This window comes from Grammomys surdaster, unplaced genomic scaffold (genome assembly GCF_004785775.1).
Source record: "Grammomys surdaster isolate TR1022 unplaced genomic scaffold, NIH_TR_1.0 239, whole genome shotgun sequence".
Lineage (NCBI taxonomy): Eukaryota > Metazoa > Chordata > Mammalia > Rodentia > Muridae > Grammomys > Grammomys surdaster.
In genome coordinates, this window is record NW_021604684.1 from 10,106,161 (window position 1) to 10,124,953 (window position 18,793).

General features: G+C 51.1%; 1 protein-coding gene across 3 annotated transcripts in view; it reads right to left on the reverse strand.

Moving 5' to 3' along the window:
* Nucleotides 1-2,430: 2,430 nt before the first annotated feature.
* Pdgfrb (platelet derived growth factor receptor beta) overlaps nt 2,431-18,793 on the reverse strand; it is a 37,431-nt gene continuing 21,068 nt past the window's right edge. For 2 of the 3 annotated variants that reach the window (XM_028774228.1, XM_028774229.1), the window contains 15 exons: nt 17,414-17,537; nt 16,633-16,844; nt 13,839-13,933; nt 12,819-12,951; nt 12,270-12,374; nt 11,865-11,975; nt 10,477-10,636; nt 9,421-9,581; nt 8,751-8,869; nt 8,398-8,520; nt 7,633-7,744; nt 6,989-7,088; nt 6,380-6,485; nt 5,410-5,642; nt 2,431-4,269 (listed from right to left, as the gene is read on the reverse strand). In XM_028774228.1, coding sequence (XP_028630061.1) covers nt 4,110-4,269; nt 5,410-5,642; nt 6,380-6,485; nt 6,989-7,088; nt 7,633-7,744; nt 8,398-8,520; nt 8,751-8,869; nt 9,421-9,581; nt 10,477-10,636; nt 11,865-11,975; nt 12,270-12,374; nt 12,819-12,951; nt 13,839-13,933; nt 16,633-16,844; nt 17,414-17,537 — 2,054 coding nt within the window. In that variant the 3' untranslated portion in view covers nt 2,431-4,109. Of the gene's footprint in view, nt 4,270-5,409; nt 5,643-6,379; nt 6,486-6,988; nt 7,089-7,632; nt 7,745-8,397; nt 8,521-8,750; nt 8,870-9,420; nt 9,582-10,476; nt 10,637-11,864; nt 11,976-12,269; nt 12,375-12,818; nt 12,952-13,838; nt 13,934-16,632; nt 16,848-17,413; nt 17,538-18,793 lie in introns of all 3 variants that reach the window. The other variant, XM_028774227.1, reaches the window with a different exon arrangement.

The following is an 18,793-nucleotide window of genomic DNA, read 5'->3' on the forward strand; positions in this document are numbered from 1 at the left end:
AGAGAGAGAGAGAGAGAGAGAGAGAGAGAGAGAGAGAGAGAGAGAGAATGCTCTTCCACAACACGCAGTCACTCAGTTTTGGTTCCCAGCATCCACAGAACAATTCAAGAGAATTCATTACACTAGTTGCAGGAGGGTCTGCTGCTCTCTTCTGGCCTTTGTGGGTATTGCATACAAGTGGTATATAGCCATACACACATACACAGCTGCATTGAGGGGGAACAGGACCACTGTGGGAGATGGAAGGAGAGGGAGACAAGGGAGGGAGAAAGGAGGAGGAGGAAGAAATAAGTGGCAGAATCAAAATCTGGAGGAAACATGAGAGAGGTACAGAGGGTCAGGAAATCAAATGCGAATAAATAGGGGGGTGAAGAACTGGGAATAGACACTGGAGCGTCCCAGACACCAGAGAAATGTGAAGCTCCCAGGACTCGGTGGGAATGACTTTAACAGTAATGCACAGAGAAGGAGGAGATAGAACCTGTGGAAACCACCTCCAGTAGATAGGCACGGCCCTTGGTGGAGGAATGGAGCCAACCACCCATCTCAAAGATATTTTAACTCAGAAATGTTCCTGTCCAAAGGAAGAACAGGGACAAAAAATGGAACAGAGACTGAAGGAAGGGCCAGCTGAGGAACCACCCCACCTGGGGATCCATCATGTCTGCACACTGCACACTGTTGCTGTGGTCAAGAGGTGTTCCCGGAGAGGAACCAAGTGTGGCTGTTCCTGGGGCGATCCAGCCAGCAACCGACCAACACAAAGGCAGATGCTTGGAGCCAATCATCAGGCTGAACTCAGAGAACCTGGAGGGGGAGCTGGCAGAAGGACTGGAGGAGCGGAGGGGGATTGCAACCCCATTGGAAGAACAACATAGGCTGGTCTGACCACCAGTTCTCCCAGAGACTAGACCACCAAGCAAGGAGTGCATGGAAAGGGATCTTTGACTGCAGATACATGTGTAGCAGAGGATGGCCTTCCTGACGGCCTGGGAAGGTTTGATGACCTAGAATAGGGGGATGCTGGAGTGGTGGGGAGAGAAAGTGTGGGTGGGTGGGGGAGCACTCTCATACAGGCAAAAGGGAGGGGGAGGGCAGGTATGGGATGAGGGGGTGGTGAAGGGGTAACCTGGAAGTGTGATATCATGGGATGGGGGATGGGGAGTAACTGGGACGTGAGATATTATTTGAGATGTAAACGAATGGAATGATTAATAAAAATTAAAAAAAACTTTAAAAAACATGATTTTTAGCCAGGTGTGGTGGTATACACCTTTAATCCCAGCATTTGGGAGGCAGAGGTAGCAAGACCTCTGAGAGTTTGAGGACAGGTTGGTCTACAGAGTTTGTTCCATGACAACCAGAGCCGCACAGAGAAACCCTGTCTCATAAAACCAAAATGGTGATCTCGAACGCAAAGAGTCCCATCTGGAATCTGAGTTTTGTTCTTTGCAGGGCACAGCGGGATATAGCCTCATTCTGTGCCCTCCACAGCCAGGAGAGAAGGACGTCACAGATTTAAGGTGCCCCCTAAAGTCAGGATTCCTGAGAGGCCCTCTAGTCAGGTGGTTTTTCCCTGGTCCGTGTCAGCTGTCTCCGAGTCAGCAGCCTGCCTGTGAGTCAGGGCTATCCCAGAACTCCACTGTTGCTCACACTAGGAGCCACAACCTGAAGCTCCAAAATGAGGTGTCCTTCACATACACCCAGAGACGCCCTCCCGTCAGCTCAAATAAAGCAAGGGTATGTCCAAAGACACACAGTAAGGAGGTGACAAGCCTCTGGTTGAGCCTGTGTGCAGTAGGCCTGGGCTCAGCAGAGGAGCCTATAACCAGGACCTTGCAGGAGTCAGGATGCTTACCTCATGGCGGTTTCACAATCTCCGGGATGACGAAGTCTCCCGGATCTGCACCCCTCTGCTACCAGACATACTGTGGACCCTGGCGCTCAACGCCACCACACAGTCCTCAGCTCCTCCCCTCCACCCTCTCACCCTCCATACTTTCTCTTGTTCTCTTGCCCTCCTGGGTGTTCTGTCTGTCCTGCTCCTACCTGGGTCCCAGTGACGACTATCAAGGTCCTAAGACTCAAGTTCTGGTAGGTCGCTCTCCATAAGCTACCCTGGCTCAAGTCTGGCTGTGCGCAGCAAGAAATGGGGCAGGGAGTGTGAATCAGCTTAGTGACCAAAGCCAGAGCACATGTCGAGGTGTGCAAGGTGGGGGTTGGGGGGCTTAAACCATCTTCTCCCCTTCCAGATGCCATGGCCAGTAAAACCTCACTTCACGTCTGGAAACCCAAGCACAGGGTCTAGGTGGTCACTCATACACTTCCCAGGATGAGAGGACATGAAACTCACTTTAATCGGAGCTGAAAGGACCTGTCTGGGAAAAACTGTCACCCCACCCCCGGATGCATAGACCCAACCCTGTGAGATCAGTTATTCAGTGAGAAGCACCAAGTTTAATATTAAAATCTTTCCCTTAAAAATAAAAGTACAGATAGGAAAACTTAACAGCATATAAAATAGCACTTACGGTGTCTAAATGTGGGTTATCGAGAGTCCTACAAGTACTTGTAAACCTAGGTGATTACATCTTTGGTACCGTTGTGAGCAGTACTCCCCAGCCTCTGCTGCTCCAGGCAGGGGGTTGCCTGCCAGCCAGCCAGCAGGGAGGGTTCCCAGAGGGGCTGACTCCCCACTTCCTACTCCCCAGGCACTTCTAATGTCCATTGGTCCAGGGTTAAAAACATTTCTGTGTGGTGTTCCCTGAGGACTGGGGCAGCTGACAGTGGAGATGGCAAATCCCCACAGCCTCTTCCTCTCAATGCCCATCTCAAGTTTTTCATCCTGCATGGGACATCTGTCCTCACTGTCAGTCATGTCTGTCTACACACTGCTGGTGACAGTGGCCTGAGGTAACCTGGATTGCCTTCACTCCCACTCTTGCTGGCTTCATGGTATGAAAAGAGTCTCATGGTCCTTCTGTGTCCTCAGGACAGCTGTAGGGGGGTTTCCTAGGACACTGTCACTCCAAGTCAAGGTCTGGCAGTTCAAGGAGACTTGAAGAAGAGGCTCGGTTCCTGAATCCCCAGAGTGTGGTGTGTATCTGGGATCTTCTGAGAGCTCAGCTGATCCCCAGAAAGGTCAGTTTAAGGGCTTGACCCTGCTTCCTCCAGACAAGAGCAAACTCCCAGAACACACTAGAATTGTACTATTGACAGGGTCCTCAGAGTCTACGTGTCCAACTTGCTCATTTTCCAAAGGGGAAAGAAAACTGGTACCCAGAGAGAACAAGGAAGGCCCCCAAGGTCTCATAGCCGGTCCCATGCAGAACCAAGGCTCCTAGTGGTGTGCACATCAGGCGGACACTTAGCATATCACAGGCGTGGACAATGGCCCTGCAGACTCTGGTGGGTGGGTCAACTGAGAGTGACAGAGGACTGTTCTAGGACTGGTGGGGTTGAAAGGAGTGGGTGCTTCCTGTGGTCAGGTGTACCCTGACTGCCCAGGCAGGGCTGCAGGTCAGAACATTCTGTACTCAGCTTACGTTCACCGCTAATGGCATTCATTAAGCATGGCTGGCCCCAGACCACCTCGGGCCTGGGAAAGCTAAGGCCAGGGGAGGTGGGTTCTGAATGAAATGACCTTGTCCAAGGCTGACTTCAGTTTGGCCAGGAGCCGAGCACCAGGTCCTTGCCCGCTTCTTGGGAAGATCAAAGTAGAGCGCCCCAGCTAAGGGGCAGCTGCTACCCAGGAGGATGTGAACACACCACCTTACATGCATAGATTTCTACAGGAATCTGGGCTCCAGACCTGTCCTGTAGCCAAGTGCAATTCTTCCTCTTACATTTGGGGAAACTTGAGTCCCCTGGAGGAGCCCTGTTTCAGAGCCATGACCTTCCAGAGGCAGAGGCTCAGTTCCCACAGTTCTCTTGCCTCCTAAGCTAAGCTGGTCCCTGGACCTCGGGTGCTGCAAACCAAGGGCTTTCCTCAAGGGGACAGCTTGTGGCAGTGTAGCTGCTGGAAGGCCAGGCCAGGTCAGGCCAGGCCAAGAGGGTTGGGTGCTGGGAGGCAGATGGGAGTTTTGGGCAAGATGAAGTGATGTCAGTCCCTACAGGAAGCTGTCCTCTGCTTCAGCCAGAGGTCCCGGGCAGCCTGAATCCTGTGGCAGCTCCAGCTGTGCCTCAGGCTCTGCTGGTGGCTCTTCTTGGAGCTCCAGGGGGCTGTCACAGGAGATGGTGGAGGAAGTGTTGACTTCATTCAAGGTGGAGCTGGAGGAAGGGAATAAGTCAGAAAGGAACCGGGGAAACCCCAGAAAGATAACAGCCTTGTCTAAGAGGTTTCCATGTGTTGGCTTTACATACTGAGAAGGGGAACACAGCTCCAAGAGGTTATGTCATGGCTCTACCACACACCGCAGGTAAGTATGGGAGCTAGAACTTGAGAGCAGGACGATCAGGCTCTCAAGCTTCTGTCTCATCCCCACTTGTCAGGAATCCATCTTTGTGCTCAAGGAGATGATAGTATCTCAGCCCTCCCATAGGACTTCACTGTTTCCACTTTACAGAAAAGGAAACTGAGGTTCCTGGAGGCAGGGCATCTGGTCTGAGGTCGCAAAACAAAATGACCTCAGAGTGAGCTCTTGAGTTGACTCTGCACAGCCTAACACCACCCCACCCACCCCCGAACCCCATAGCCACCCTATGCCCACCTAACAATGCCTGCCTCATTAACAGAGCAAATGAGGCCTTCAGAGCCTGCAAAGGTCTGCATGCACTGCTAGTTCCTACAGAGAAACCGAGGCCCGCAGAGGCAAGGCCTGTCCAAGTGTCATAGTGACAGGCTAGAAACAGAAGCCAGCCCATGTCTCCTACCACTCATCCATGGGCTGGGTCTTGATCTGGGGAGTCCTCCTCTCTGGATGAACATCAATCCAGGGAAGCAATAGGGCTCCCTTAGAGTCCACCCCTCAGTGGACTCTGCCACAACCCAAGGCTGACCATATGTCTCTTCCCCTGTCTGAGTTCTAAACTGAATTTGCATCTCCTCCATCTTCTACAAACAGGGCTCCCTGAGCATGGTGTCAAGGGCAGCCATAACCCAAAGTAACAGCTGGGGAATGCTAAATGTTTCCTCTTTGTCCTTGGGGCTAGCACAGGGGTCCTGTGGTAGTGACATCCTTAAAAGGAAGAGCTATCTTGCAAATGGGTTCTAGAATAACTTGTTTCTTTTCAGCCTGCCTTTCTTGCCTCGGCTCTAAGTGCCGAATAAACTTCAGCCTTAATGGCCACTGGCAAGAGTTAGTCCTTATTCTAGCTAGCTGACAGTCCTTCTGTGGCAAGTCTGGTACACACATGAACACACGCACTATACGTGTTGAGTGCCTGGGGCCAAAGTGTCAGGGTGGCTACCTGGCAAGGCTGGGGGAACCCTCCGGGAGGCCCTCATCATCAGCATCAGGCTTGGGGTCAGGCAAGGGGATGATGTAGTCATTGTCACTTTCATTAGGCTGCACGGCAGTGTAGAGAACAGAGCTGGTGTCCAGAGGGGATCGTAGGTTGTGGATCCCTGGCAAGCGGGCTTGGGACCTCAGGATGGCTGGATGGTCACTCCTCAGAAACTCCTCATCCACCTGCTGGTACTTCTGCTCCGTAGGACAGGGAATGAAGAAAAGATGAGTGTGAGATGGGCAATGTCTTAGAGACCCTCTACTCCAGCTTGGGCTCAGAGAATGAGGTACTGCACAGAGCTGCACTGGTGAGCTGCCCTCCTACCTGGCCCTCCTACCTCCTACCAAGACATGTTCAGAGTCCCCTAGGGAAGGGAAGGTAGCCAGGCATGGTAATGAGGTAACCATGACCCTAACTTCAGAGTAAACAGAATGGGCTCTCACGCCACTGTGGTCTCCCACGGCCTCCTGCTGGGACTGCAGGCCAGTGTCCCTTGCTATCAAACAGTGGCGACTCCACTCTGTCTCCATCTCCCTGGGATCACCCCAGATGGGAAGACAAGAAGCCGAGCTCAGGACAGACTCGTTCTGCCAGCCTTGCATGAACCTGGGACAAGGTTTAAGTAGTTGCTGTGTGGGTTCTGGAGAGCCTGGGGTTGCTCACACTTCTGAAGGAGCCCCAGTGCTGTCAGGGTGCACAGGTTTGACAGACAGGGTTTTATGTACTGTACCTCTCTGGGTCAAATCAATCAGCTTGATTCTTTTAAAGTAAATTCACAGTTCTGGCTCAACCCTTTCTAGTATCAGCAGAGAAACTGAGGCCCAGAGTGGGTGAGGGGCATTTCCTCCCAAATCTCAGCAAATCACACCACGCCAAGTGCACAGGATTTGGACGAGAACTCTGTCTCCCACTCTGTCTTGGTTCCACACACCTTTTTATAGCCCTCGCCCAGAAGTCTCTCCAGGAGCAGCACCAGCTGGGAGAAGGGGGGCCGTGTCTCAAACTTTTCTTCCCAGCATTTCTGCATGATCTCATAGCTGAGGGAGGCAGAGAAAGAGGGTCAGAGTCCCCTGGTGTAGAGGGTGCGGGGAGAGATGCTGGGGGTGCAGGGAGAGATGCTAGGGAGAAGCAGCCTGGTGCCTGGCTGATCCTAGCTTCCCCCTCCACATGATTCTGCACAGTCTAAGACATCATGGGAAGCACTGAATTTGTCTAACAGGGATTTTCATCTTCCCAGCTCAGGCCTGGTTCTGATGGTATGTGACCAAACTGAGCCCTTAAAAGGTCAGCTCTGGTCTTGCTGGAGCAATGCAAGCAGTAAGGTGTCAGGGTGGTGTTGATGGCAGCCACACGAGCAGGGCACACTTGAATTTGAAGCCAGCATAGAGAAAGTGGAGACCTGGGCTGGGACAGAACTTCCTGATGGCACCATTTTGAACACCTTGATCCAGTTCTAGCAGGACTCATCTAACCTTTGAACTAGAGTTGCATGCCCCCTGGAACCCTCAAATTCCTCCCAAATGCACAAGGTTCCACTCACATCTCGTCAGAGGCATGAGCAGGCTGGGCCATGCGGTAGCCCCTCTTGATGGCGTTGTAGAACTGGTCGTTCATGGGCAGCTCTGGGTAAGGGGTGCCACCTATCATAGAGCAGAATGAGAGACATACTGTCTCAGGGTGTGGGGAGTAGCAGGGTGTCCTCTCAGACATGCTACACTGTCTTGGCACATATGAGAACACAACGCCCTGGCACTGGAAAACAGACTCCACACAGAGATGGAAACAGAGAAGCAATGGATATCTAAGCAGTGTTTGTGTTTGTATATGTTCTCTGCTTTTCAAAGATGGAGTCTATGTAGCTCAAGCTAGCCTCAAACTTTCCATTATCCTGCTTTCCAAATCCTAGGATTACAGGGATACACCATTACAGCTGGCTTCAAGCATGTTTTTTTTGATATGTCTAATCCCTTTGATGCTTGGATGGGAAAAATAAAGACCCAGAGTTGGCAGAGGGCTTGCCAAAGTCATAGAATGGAAAGAGGGGCACTGTCTGGACTTGCCCCTGAGTCCCAGCTCACGACCCAGTGTCTGTCCCACAGTCCCCTGCTTCCAGCCCAAGGAGCAGTCAAGAGGGAGGTAGAAGCTCTGATGTATAGCTTGGGGCTGGGTCAAGAGGTGGCTCACCCAGTGTGAAGATCTCCCAGAGTAGGATCCCAAAGGACCACACATCACTCAAGGTGGTGTAGAGACTGTTGAAGATGCTCTCTGGGGCCATCCACTTCAGAGGCAGGAAGGTCTGTAGAGGTTAAGACAGGCACTGAATACATGGAGAGTCTCCGTGGCCGGTCTCTCAGCCCCTGCCACACCTGGGAAGGAGGAGGCTCAGCAGCTCCCACACCAATTCTTTCTCACTCCACTCCAAGGTTTGGAGCACACTCCTGGCCAGAGCATTGGAAAGCTATTTCCCAACTCATTCGCTAGAGACATGGTAGCCTGTGTCCCTGGGGGAAGCCTCAAGGGTGTGCTGTGTCTAGAAGTGGGTAGCCAGGGACATGCCCACATGGTCTCTGGGGTCTTCAGTCATTCTACCCCTGGGCTTCAAGACCTGGCTTACCATATCGTTTGGGCTACTTCTCTGCCCACCTTCCATCTCCTAGAACAAGGCTATCTATACCTCCTCCCATTCAACCCAGGCCCACTGTAGCTGGTCCTGTTTTAACCCCTACGGTGGCATATGGTCCTGACCCTCTCCCCATCTTTTCCCACTGTGCACAAAGTAAGGTGGCTCTTCGTCCTGCCCCTGCTCATAGCTGGGCAGCATTGGCTTCTCTGCTGGTAGGATAAGTCAGCAGTGGCCCCATACTGAAGTGTGGCCATATGGATTGGAGGGAACCTGTACCTAGGGACAGAGGCACCTGGGGACACCCCACGGGTGGTGAAGACACTCACACTGCCTTTGGAGATGTAGTTTGAGTCCCGCATGATGTCTCTAGCCAGGCCAAAGTCACAGATCTTGACCAGCTTGCCCTCGCAGATGAGCACATTCCTGGCCGCCAGGTCTCGGTGAACACACTGGATCAGGGGAGAGGGGAGCTGAAGCCGAGGGGTGACTGTGGGAGAAGACACTCTGGGCCAGAGCTTCAGGAACAATGTGTGCCTTCCTAGGTGTGTGGTTTCACAGTGCCCTTGGCCATCAGAGGGTCGGGAGCTGTCTCATACGGCCATGAATGTGGAAGGCTCTGGTTGGCTAACTGACGTCTCTCCCCACAATTCTGCCTTGCCCCCATCAGGACCACACATACGTTCTTCGAGGCCAAGAACTCCATGCCATTGGCCACTTGGTAGCTGAAGCCCACGAGGTCTGTGTAGCTGAGCACTGGTGAGTCATTGATTAAGGTGGCGCGATAGGTCCTTTCAGGGGCTGGAGAGCACAGAGGATTATGGGTTACTTTGTGTACACTGTAAGCCTGGAAGACCCCTGTCTTTAGACTTGTGGATTGCTGAATGGGCAATACTAGTGGCTGCTGATTCTCTGAGTGTTCCCTGAGGAGAATGAGTTCTTAAGTGTTGAACCCATATCTCTTCTGCTTTCATTGTGCGTATTGTCAAGAAAAACCTCTGGCCTTAGCCCTGGGGCCTTAGCTAAAGTTCGCTGGCTTGTTTCTCAGGACATTCACCATCATGGGTCAACTGAGAGCAGATCGATCTTCCTCCAGGCCCTAGGAGGCCACCTTCACCCATCTCTCCCCTTCTTGCTGGCTGTATGCATGCTTTTAGAACCAGCAACAGGACCCAGGGCAGGGCTCCACTGCACAGCAGCATTGGGCAGGCAGCCAGCCTCTGTTTCCACACAAATGACATGAGCTATCTTCCTCCCAGGATTGCTCCAAGACATTAAGGACTTTGAAAGGAAGACATCGCTGTGCGTATGGGATGAGCCCGCACAGGCGTGACACCACTTTATCCACTTACCAGATGGGACATAGTTATCGTAAGGGGCCATGTAGCTGGAGGATTCGATGTCAGCGTATTTGATGTCCCCTTTCATGTCCAACATGGGCACGTAATCTACAGATTCATCCTTGCTCATGTCCATGTAGCCACCGTCACTCTCCCCAGTCAGGTTCAAGTGGCTGCAGGCAAAAGAATGGAATAATGACAAGCCATGGGTTTTTCTTCCTTCTTGCTCCTGTCCCTTGCTCAGCCTGAGCCCACCAGGCCTTGTCATCTGTGGGTTTCCTCAGTCACTGATCTGGTCTGTCACCATACAGTGTGAATGACTATGAATCAAACCCCCTCAGCTAACCTGTGTGGCCCTGAAGTTGTGCTCGGGGGCTGCCAGAATGACAAAAGACCCAGCATGTGCTCTCAGCAGCCAGGACCAGGGTGTTAAACGGGTCTGTAGAGAGGCTCCCTACCCATACCTAGGGGACCGGGAGGTACATAGTCTAGAATGGCAGCAAGGCCTCACCTGGACACACCCTCCCTAGAGCCTTAGCTCCCAGGGAGTAATGGAACTAAACATGCTATGTAAGGAAATGGGCCAGCGTCGGGGAGAACAGGGGCACATTCTCACATCCTCCTTGTGCGCCTTTCCAAAGCTACTCCTGTCTTTGCCTTTTAAATCAACAAACAACGTCAGTCATCAGAAGTCATCAGAAACAAAGTTGGGTTGCCCGTAGGGTTCTGGGAGGCTGGCTTATAGAGCTACAGCAGGAAGCCGGGCTTGTAGCATCTCAGTACCAGCTGGAAGCCTGGCTCTCTGTCCCTTACATCCTTAAGGCAAGAGAACAAGATGCCTAGGACACAGGATGGCCCCTGGGTTCTAGGAGTCACATCCATAGAAGGCTTAGCATGGAGCCTGGCTCACTGAGATGACATACACACACCCACCTCCATCATTACTGTCTGGTCAGAGTGCTGGCTCTGGGAAGTGACTGCCCCAGTGCCCACACTTAAAATCTTGGGCTCCTGGACAAGGAGTGCCCAGATGCTCGGCAGGCTTCACTGGTGCTGCCTCCCTCATACCTGGGTAGGGAGAGCCCTACCGGCAGGGCGTTGCTGTAGAGCTCAGCACTGGGCGGACAATGTTTGTTGGAGTGTCGCTGCAAGAAGGTGTGTTTGTTGCGGTGCAGATAGTCCACCAGGTCACCGTAGCGGCAGTATTCTGTGATGATGTAGATGGGCCCTGAAGAAGGACAGGCTCAGGGACAGACTCTGAGGAAGGCCTCAGTCTTCCCAGCATGGCCACAAACCCAATATAGAGTCTTGGGTGTGGAGACACAGATAGCAAGATGGCAGAGATGCCGGCACCTTGCAAACCTGGTTTGTTTCCCTGCCTCTGTGGTTGCAAGCAAGCTGTTAGTCTCCAGGGTCCTTCCTTTGCCCATCTGGCCAGGGGATGACACCCACCCCTGGGGTTGACACGAAGATCCCCTAAGATGCCTTTGAGGGCTCAGCATGTAGCAAGCCTATGCTATCAGTTGTTGCTGCTGTTTTCAGACTGATGCACACTTCAGATTCTGGTCGACATAAAGCAGGGGAATGTGACTGTTAGCACAATTCGCTGATCACACTTACGTTCAACCCACTTAAAGCCATCTAATAGATGAAAACAACACTTTTGAAACATGGTCATTGCAGGCACAGACAACAGTCCATGAGCAATGTACTTCTGTATTTAGACCGATTACACAATACCGAGGAAAATCCCAGCTCTCACAACGAGCAGCTGCAAAGGGCAATAACTTCATGATTATTACTATGTTGACAGGTCAGTGGGTAACCAGGCCCTCAAATCATGGCAGTTGGCAAAGTGACTTCCAATACCGAGGAAACAAAGTCAGTTCCTGGTGGGTACCTGGACGGGCTCTGCTGTCCCGTGTTGTAGAAGCTGTTACTTTCTCACGGGTTTCAAAATGTATTGTGGAAATATGAAAAGGGAGGTGGGAGAGAGGGTCAGCTGTTAGGAGCACTTGTTCATGCAGACAACCTTGGTTCAATACCCAGCACCCTACATGCTGGCTCACAACCATCTGCCATGCCAGTTTCAGATGATCTGATGACCTCTTCTGGCCTTCTCAGGCACCAGACACACACACACACACACACACACACACACACACACACACACACACACGAGCACTGGATATAGGCAATACACAAATAAATAAATATTACAAAGTATGAAAAGACTTGAATTCTAAAGCTGCAGGAACTAGCGGCCCGAAGACTCTCTTTACCATGAAGGTATTGTGATTCTGAGATTCTAAAACTGAACCCATCTAAGACATGAAATAAGAGTGCTGGGCAGCAGGTGTGTGGACACTCTGCCAGGGGGTGTCCTGTTGGTTGTGGACTGAGGGAGAACAAGAAAGAGAGCAGCCCCAGAATCCTCTGGGACGTGGGTTCGGTACCTCCTTTGGTACAGGCCCCCAGCAGGTTGACCACATTCAGGTGGGGTCCCAGATGACTCATGATCTTCAGCTCCGACATGAGGGCTTGCTTCTCACTGCTTCTGGCTGTAGCTGAGGGGAAACAGGGACACAGCCTGGGTGGGCCACTGAAGGCCTACTCTACTTCCTCTGTACCACCCTGTTGTACCACTAATGTCCTAGAGTGGACTGTATTACAGAAGGAAGAAGGTGGGAGGAGGGGAGAGAAGGAGGAAGCACCCAACGAGGTCACAGTGAGGAGCCCTTCGGTCCTACAACCTCAGGACCAGGTTCCTTCAGAAGAAACCAAAAGTACAGGGAAGGGTAGGACTGAGTGAGGTCCTGGGTGTGAAGAAGGGGTGGGCTGGCTCACATTTCGAGACTCACATTTCAGCATCTTGACGGCCACTTTCATGGTGGCCTGTGAATGGCTCAGACCATGAGCCGTGGCCTCGACCACCTGTCCAAAAGCCCCAGAGCCAAGAGTGCGTCCTAGGATGGAGAGAAACCCTCAGCTCCTGGGAGCTAGATCCATCATCCCATCTTCCCACTTGAGTTGGGAACTATTCTCTTAGGTCACCCTCCACATCCCTCCAACCACCCTACTGTGCTCCCCCTCGGTAAGTTTCCCATCCTCTGGGTCTCCTCTAGATCCTGCATGCTATCTGCCTCCCCTGTAGTCCCTGAAAGACCTCCTGTCTCTTCAGGGAAGCACAACTCCCTTGCACCTGCCTCAGACTCCCTGACCTACATCCAGTACTTCCTCTTTGGCCTGGAGGGATCCTATATCAGTCTTGGGTTTCCAGGGTTTCAGTGCTATCTGGTCACTGAGATCCAGAGAAGGCAAGATGTCAGCTCGATGTCTCAGCTAGTAACAGCCATGCTGGGAGCAGATCTCAGTGTCCCCATTGTCATTTAACACCTCTTAGGACTGACCCAGAACAAGCTGGTCCCGTGGCAGCTCCCAGGTGGAGTCGTAAGGCAACTGCACAGGGTCCACGTAGATGTACTCATGACCGTCAGAGCTCACGGACTCAATGACCTTCCATCGGATCTCATAGCGTGGTTTCTGCAGGACAAGACCAATAACAGATGAGACAGTCAGAGGGCATCTTCATCCTTGAGCCTATCAGGTCCATCCCCTTAGATGGCAGATGAGACAGGAGACTCTGAGACCAAGAGAGCCCAGGGACATATTTGAAAATGACACAATGAATCGCTAGCAAAACCAAGGTCTCCATGAGCTCAGAGGCAACCGGCACTGAGAAGTCCCAGAGGTGGAAAGTGTGGCTGAGGAACCCTGAAGACACAGTCTCTAGAGAGCAACCGACAGCGTGGCCCTCACTCATTAGAGCTGCTTCACCAGCTTCTCTCTGAGCCCCAGTTACTCCTCAGACGGGAAGAACAGACAGGACAGATACAAATGCCGACTCTGTCTCTGTGGGATCTCAAAAAGGGTACAATCTTTGGATGTGGAAATCTTAGGATCTTGGAGTCACAGGATTGGAATCTTATAGTGACAGGATGAAGGGGGACTCAAGTCCCGATTCCGGAATCTTAAGTGTTTGGAGCTTACAGAAAGGGGAAATGTCAGACTAGAGTGTTGGAACAGATTCTTGGGGTCAGATTGCATTCTTGTGACTCAAGGCAGTCTCTATGGGTAAGAGCTGAAAGAATCCTGGGGCCATGATAGTCCACCCACAAAGTACCATTTGCGCTAAGACTGAGTCGAGTGGGAAGGACCTAGGCAGAGGAAAGAACAGGGTCCAGGAGTCCTGGACCGATTGCACCAGACCACGGCAGCCCAGCAGGGACTAAGGAAGCTGGAGACCCAGCGATGCTCTAAGTCAGCTCCCAGCTGAGCTCCATGTTGAGCCTTTCATATGGGCCAGCTTGTGTGACATTCAGTGGAGACTAAGAGGATATACGGGTACCACTCTGCACCCACAGGCTTACCTTCTGCCACAGCATGATGAGGATAATGAGAGAGATGACAGTAAGGACCACCAAGGCGAGGATGGCTGAGATCACCACCACTTTGAAGGGCAAGGCTGAGGACAAAGACCAGAGCAGGCTATACACAAACAGTAACTGGGTGCCTTCTCTCCCCATATTGCTGTGAGCATCACAGATCCCTGGACATGCTCTGCCAACCACTCAAGCTCTTATTGCCTAGAGAGCTGGCCTCAGGCCCCACACTCTGCTCTTTCCTACAAGCCCCTCAATGATCCCCCCTTTCAGATGCCAGCCAGGCTCAAGCTGCCTTCTGCATCATTCCACTAGGCTGAGGAAACCCTCTTCTGGTTCCTGAGCATGGCCTGTGCCTCTCACAGCATTAGGCACCCTGGGGGTCAGGCCACGGGCCCCGCTCCTTTGAGTCCATGCCCTTTTGGGCTGTCATGCCTGGATCATAGATTTAAGGGCCATTCCAAACAAATGGCTGAGTGACCAGAAGGAGCTGACTCTGAACTTCAGCAGCCTGATGAATTCATACCCAGAAAGAAGTCTGTTCCTCTCAACCCCAGCCTGGGGACCACTAGTGTGTGCAGTGGCACAGTCAGTATGCACCTCCCAGGGCACTGAGGTGAATATGCAGGTCTACCTAGGGCCCCCAAGCCCTGAGTTCTCTCTAGCCCAAGACTTTCAGTCTCACTGCTATGCATTACCTCCCTGGTCGGCCTGGCTGAACCCTCCGCCCCTGTCCTTTCCAACTTGGCAATAGCTGTTGTGTTCTGGGAATTTGCTTCTTCCTGCCCTCTTCTATTCCCCAGGGAGCCTTAGCCCCATCCTTTCCTTCTTAGGGTCACTGACTGACATTTCTGTTCTCTCTTCCCAACATCCTCACATCCTGGTCTTACAAAGGAAGCTTGCACCCTCTAGGGACCCATCAGAGTCATCCTGGGTCATGTGGTGTCCTGTGCAGGAGTCACACACGACTTTTTCTCTGTATTTACTCAGGCCCAGAATGAGTCTATATGTCAGGCTGTGCAATTCTGCTGTGCCTTCTTGCTCAGGAATGTATGCATGGATGAGAGTATGCGGAAATAAAGACATTTAATTTTTTAAATATCTACACAGTAAGGACTTGTGTGCTTGACAAGACAAGTCCAAAGGAATCTCTGATGCCCACAGCAATGAATACATATCATTCATATATATATATATATATATATGCATTTGTTTGGCTGAATGTCACACATGTGGATGCTGATGAAGGCCAGAAGAAGGCAGCAGATCCATGGGATCTAAGCCACCTGATGTAGGTGCCAGGAATGGAACTCAGGTCCTTTGGAAGAGCAGCAAGTGCACGTAATCTCTGAGGCATCTCTCCAGCCCCAATAAGGATGTTTTTAAAGTTCACCTTTTTTCTAAGGGCAGGTGACAGGCATGTGCATAGGCAGATATGTACAAGCCTGTGGAAGCCTCTGTGTGTGTACACATGTGTGGATGTGTGCTTGTCTCTGTTTGTGTGTATGTGCACGTGTGACTGTGTCTGATTGTATACAACATGCTCTTTGAGGCTCTGCTTGCTCTGGCATCTGTATCCTGTATCCTGCATCTGTAACTTGTATCTGTATTCTGTATCCTGTAGCCCCATTCCTTACCACTTCCCTTCCTATTCCCTCCCCTGCCCCAAATCCACATACAGTCTGCCCTGCACCCATGTTCATTTGCTATAACTTCTCAGAAGCTACTCAGAGCCCACTCTAGGCTTTTCCACAGCCCTCACAGGCTAACTAACACCCTTTCATCTTTCAGCATTTCATGTAAAGCTTCTTTTTTCCTGGTATACTTCCTCAACTCCATGGTTGGCACAGGGCCTCTTCTTTCTCAGGGCCTTTTCCCTGGAAGCAGTGATTCTGCATGGGATGGGTTACTCCTGGTCTGCCTCCCCACTCTGGACTGTCCCATCAGCCTCTGTACCCTAGCAAGTTTAGGTCCCCATAACTTACTGAATGATGATAGTGATGAAGTGTGCACACACAGGTACAGGCAGGGATGCATGGGAGAAATGCACACATATCTGGACTCTAGCAAGCATTATTCATAGGTGCAGTAATTGTACATGTGTGTGTACCCACTAATGTTCACACATCGTCTGAGGTGTATGCTTACAGAGTTGTGGTCAAGTGCTTTTATATGTTGCAATTGTGTGAGTACAGGCATGCACCGTGCCAGTTTTCACACATGCTCAGGAATCACATATGCATGTTTTATACACATGCGTGGAGACTGCGCTCCCACACGCGCCAGCATATAGACATTCATTTTGTGGACTTACATATGAGTGTTAGATTTGGGCAGGCTCATACACACAGCTCACAAAAACATACTCTGCAGTTTTACATACATGAACAGCATTGGGCATGCTTGAGTAGATTCTAACATGCATATACTCTGGAGACGAAGCAGCCTCAGCACAGATTGCAAGTGTGTGCAAATGTGTGTACATCTGAGTCCCAGGATCAGCCAACTCGTGCAAGTTTACACCATGCATCGTGCATACCAGTTCACTTTCTGCAATAAGAGTCAATGTGTTTCGTGTTTGTGGTGTATAAGAGTTGTGTTTGTTTGTGCACCTGTGCCGATGTCATATTTTGCACGTGTGCATAGGAACATACTCTGGTAGATTTTGTAACGTTCCCATGAGCTTGTGAGTATTCTGACTTGACCTGCTTTGGGAATTCAGGCTCAGTAGGGCGGGATCAAGAAAGGGGTGATCAGAGCCATCTGCAGCTGGGGCACTCACAATGTGGGACCACGGTGACCTCCTGCGAGTCTTTGCCCATCGAGTTCTGCAGCATACAACGTACTGACAGTGGCTGGTCCACGTGACGCAGGCGCAGTGTGCTCACCACCTCGTATTCTTGATCTTCCTCCCAGAAAGTCACATTGGTTTCTAGTTGGCTCTCCTCCTTGGAACTGTTCCCCAGGGGTGTGGGTGACAGTTTTCGTGGACACCTACTAGGAGACACAAAAGGACTGGCTTGCAGCCTCTCTTAGTTTCCCCTCTGCAAATGGGGGAAAGCCAGACTCAAAGCAGGCTGTATCCATGAGTGGTGGTAGAAAGAGTATGCTTGATTTCTGTGAATACTTGCTCCTTAAGCAAGTTCCTACTGTGCTGTCTAGATGAACCAGCAGGGGGCGCTCCAACTCTAGAACTGAGACTCCCAAACGGCAAAATTCACTCATTTGACCCTCAAGGTTACACAACATGTTAAGGATAGAGAGGCAAACCCTGAACTCAACCCTGTTTCTATATATTATACTAGACTAAGTTCTGGACATCCACTGGGTGAATTAGACACCGCTGGGTTCCAGATCCTGCACCATCCTGGGTCGAAGATGGCTCAGGATCAAGGTAAGCAAAGGAGAAATTTAGGTTAGTCACGGTATCTCCTGAAAGGCAGAGAGCTGATCTAAGATGTGGCCTGGACCCCTCAGGTGAAGAGGCTGGTCTAGATTACCCTAACTAGGAATTCTAAGCAGCTGTGTATATTTTGGGAGGCTTGGCCTCAAGGTGTGCTCACCTTTTGAGGTCTCTGCAGGTAGACCAGGTGACATTTGGCTGAGGCATGCCCCGGCCACGACAGCGGATTGTCTGCTCCCCATTGCCAGGGTGACTCTCACTCAGCTCCAGCACACGGACGGGGACTGGATAATCAGAGTACAGGGTCAGGAAGTGAGGAGATCAGAACAGAGCACAGGATGGGCCTTCAGGAGGGTGTGCTCCAGAGGGTCATGTCCTCTTCGTCCTGACACCCCTCCCTCCAGGCAGTGGGCGGCAGGTGAGCCTCAGACACAAAGAGTCCCAGTGTGAAAGTGACAGATTCCTTTGGGGTACTTCAAAGGGCAAGGCTCAGAGTCTGTCTTTAACATCCCTCTGAGACCTGCTCTTCAAAGAGAGACCAGGCCAGGAGCCCTGGGCAGCCAGGCCCATGAAGCTAGGCACCACTTTGTTTTCTCTGAATGTATTTGAGTGTTTTATATTTATGGCATATGACACCGAGTTTCCATCTACATTTGAGATGCTAAATTTGTCTTTCAAAATACATTTATTTTTAGAAAGCGAATTGACAAAACATTAAGTGGTTATCATGTCGTTTCTCTGCTCCAGTCCCTGTCATAGCCCTTCCTGTCAGTCTCAATAGAAGCCAAAGCTGCCTGTACCGAGCTGCAGTCTGTACCGAGCTGCAAGCTCTTATCCAACGACTCCCCTCCACCCCCTCCATTTCTGCCCGAACCTCATGCTCTCCATATATCCCAGCGCCCTCTGTTCTGGCCACACCCAACTTCCTCCTATTTCTCTGGCAATGTGACAAGGGGCGACACATGATCTGCAGTGCCCTTTCCACAAATACCCACTTGTCCAAATCCCTCCCTTCTTCAAGTCTCACAAATGTCACCTCCAGAACGAGGCCAACCCTGATCACCATATTGAAAACTACAATTCTCACTCCCAGCTATGCCATGCTGTGCCAGGCTCTCTCCTATCTATCTATCTATCTATCTATCTATCTATCATCTATCATCTATCAATTTATTTACCATCTATCATCTATGTATCATCTATTATCTATCACCTATCTATTATCTATCTATCTATCTATCTATCTATCTATCTATCTATCTATCTATCTCCTTCCCCACCCGCCACAGTTGTGTTACCTGCTAACCATTTTTGTTTTCTGTGGGAACTCCTCCTTTTCTATTTCTCTTCCCCTGCTAGGATGCAAATCATAAAAGGTAGAACTCTGAACAGACTGCCATATTGAAACTACTCAGCAGAGTATGAATTGTATGTGAGAAGTAACGTTGTGCCATTGGTACATAAATGGCCCAGATTTGGTGAAACATCAGTATAATCTGACAGTCATCTTTTACAGCTGGGGAAACTGAGGCCCAGAGAA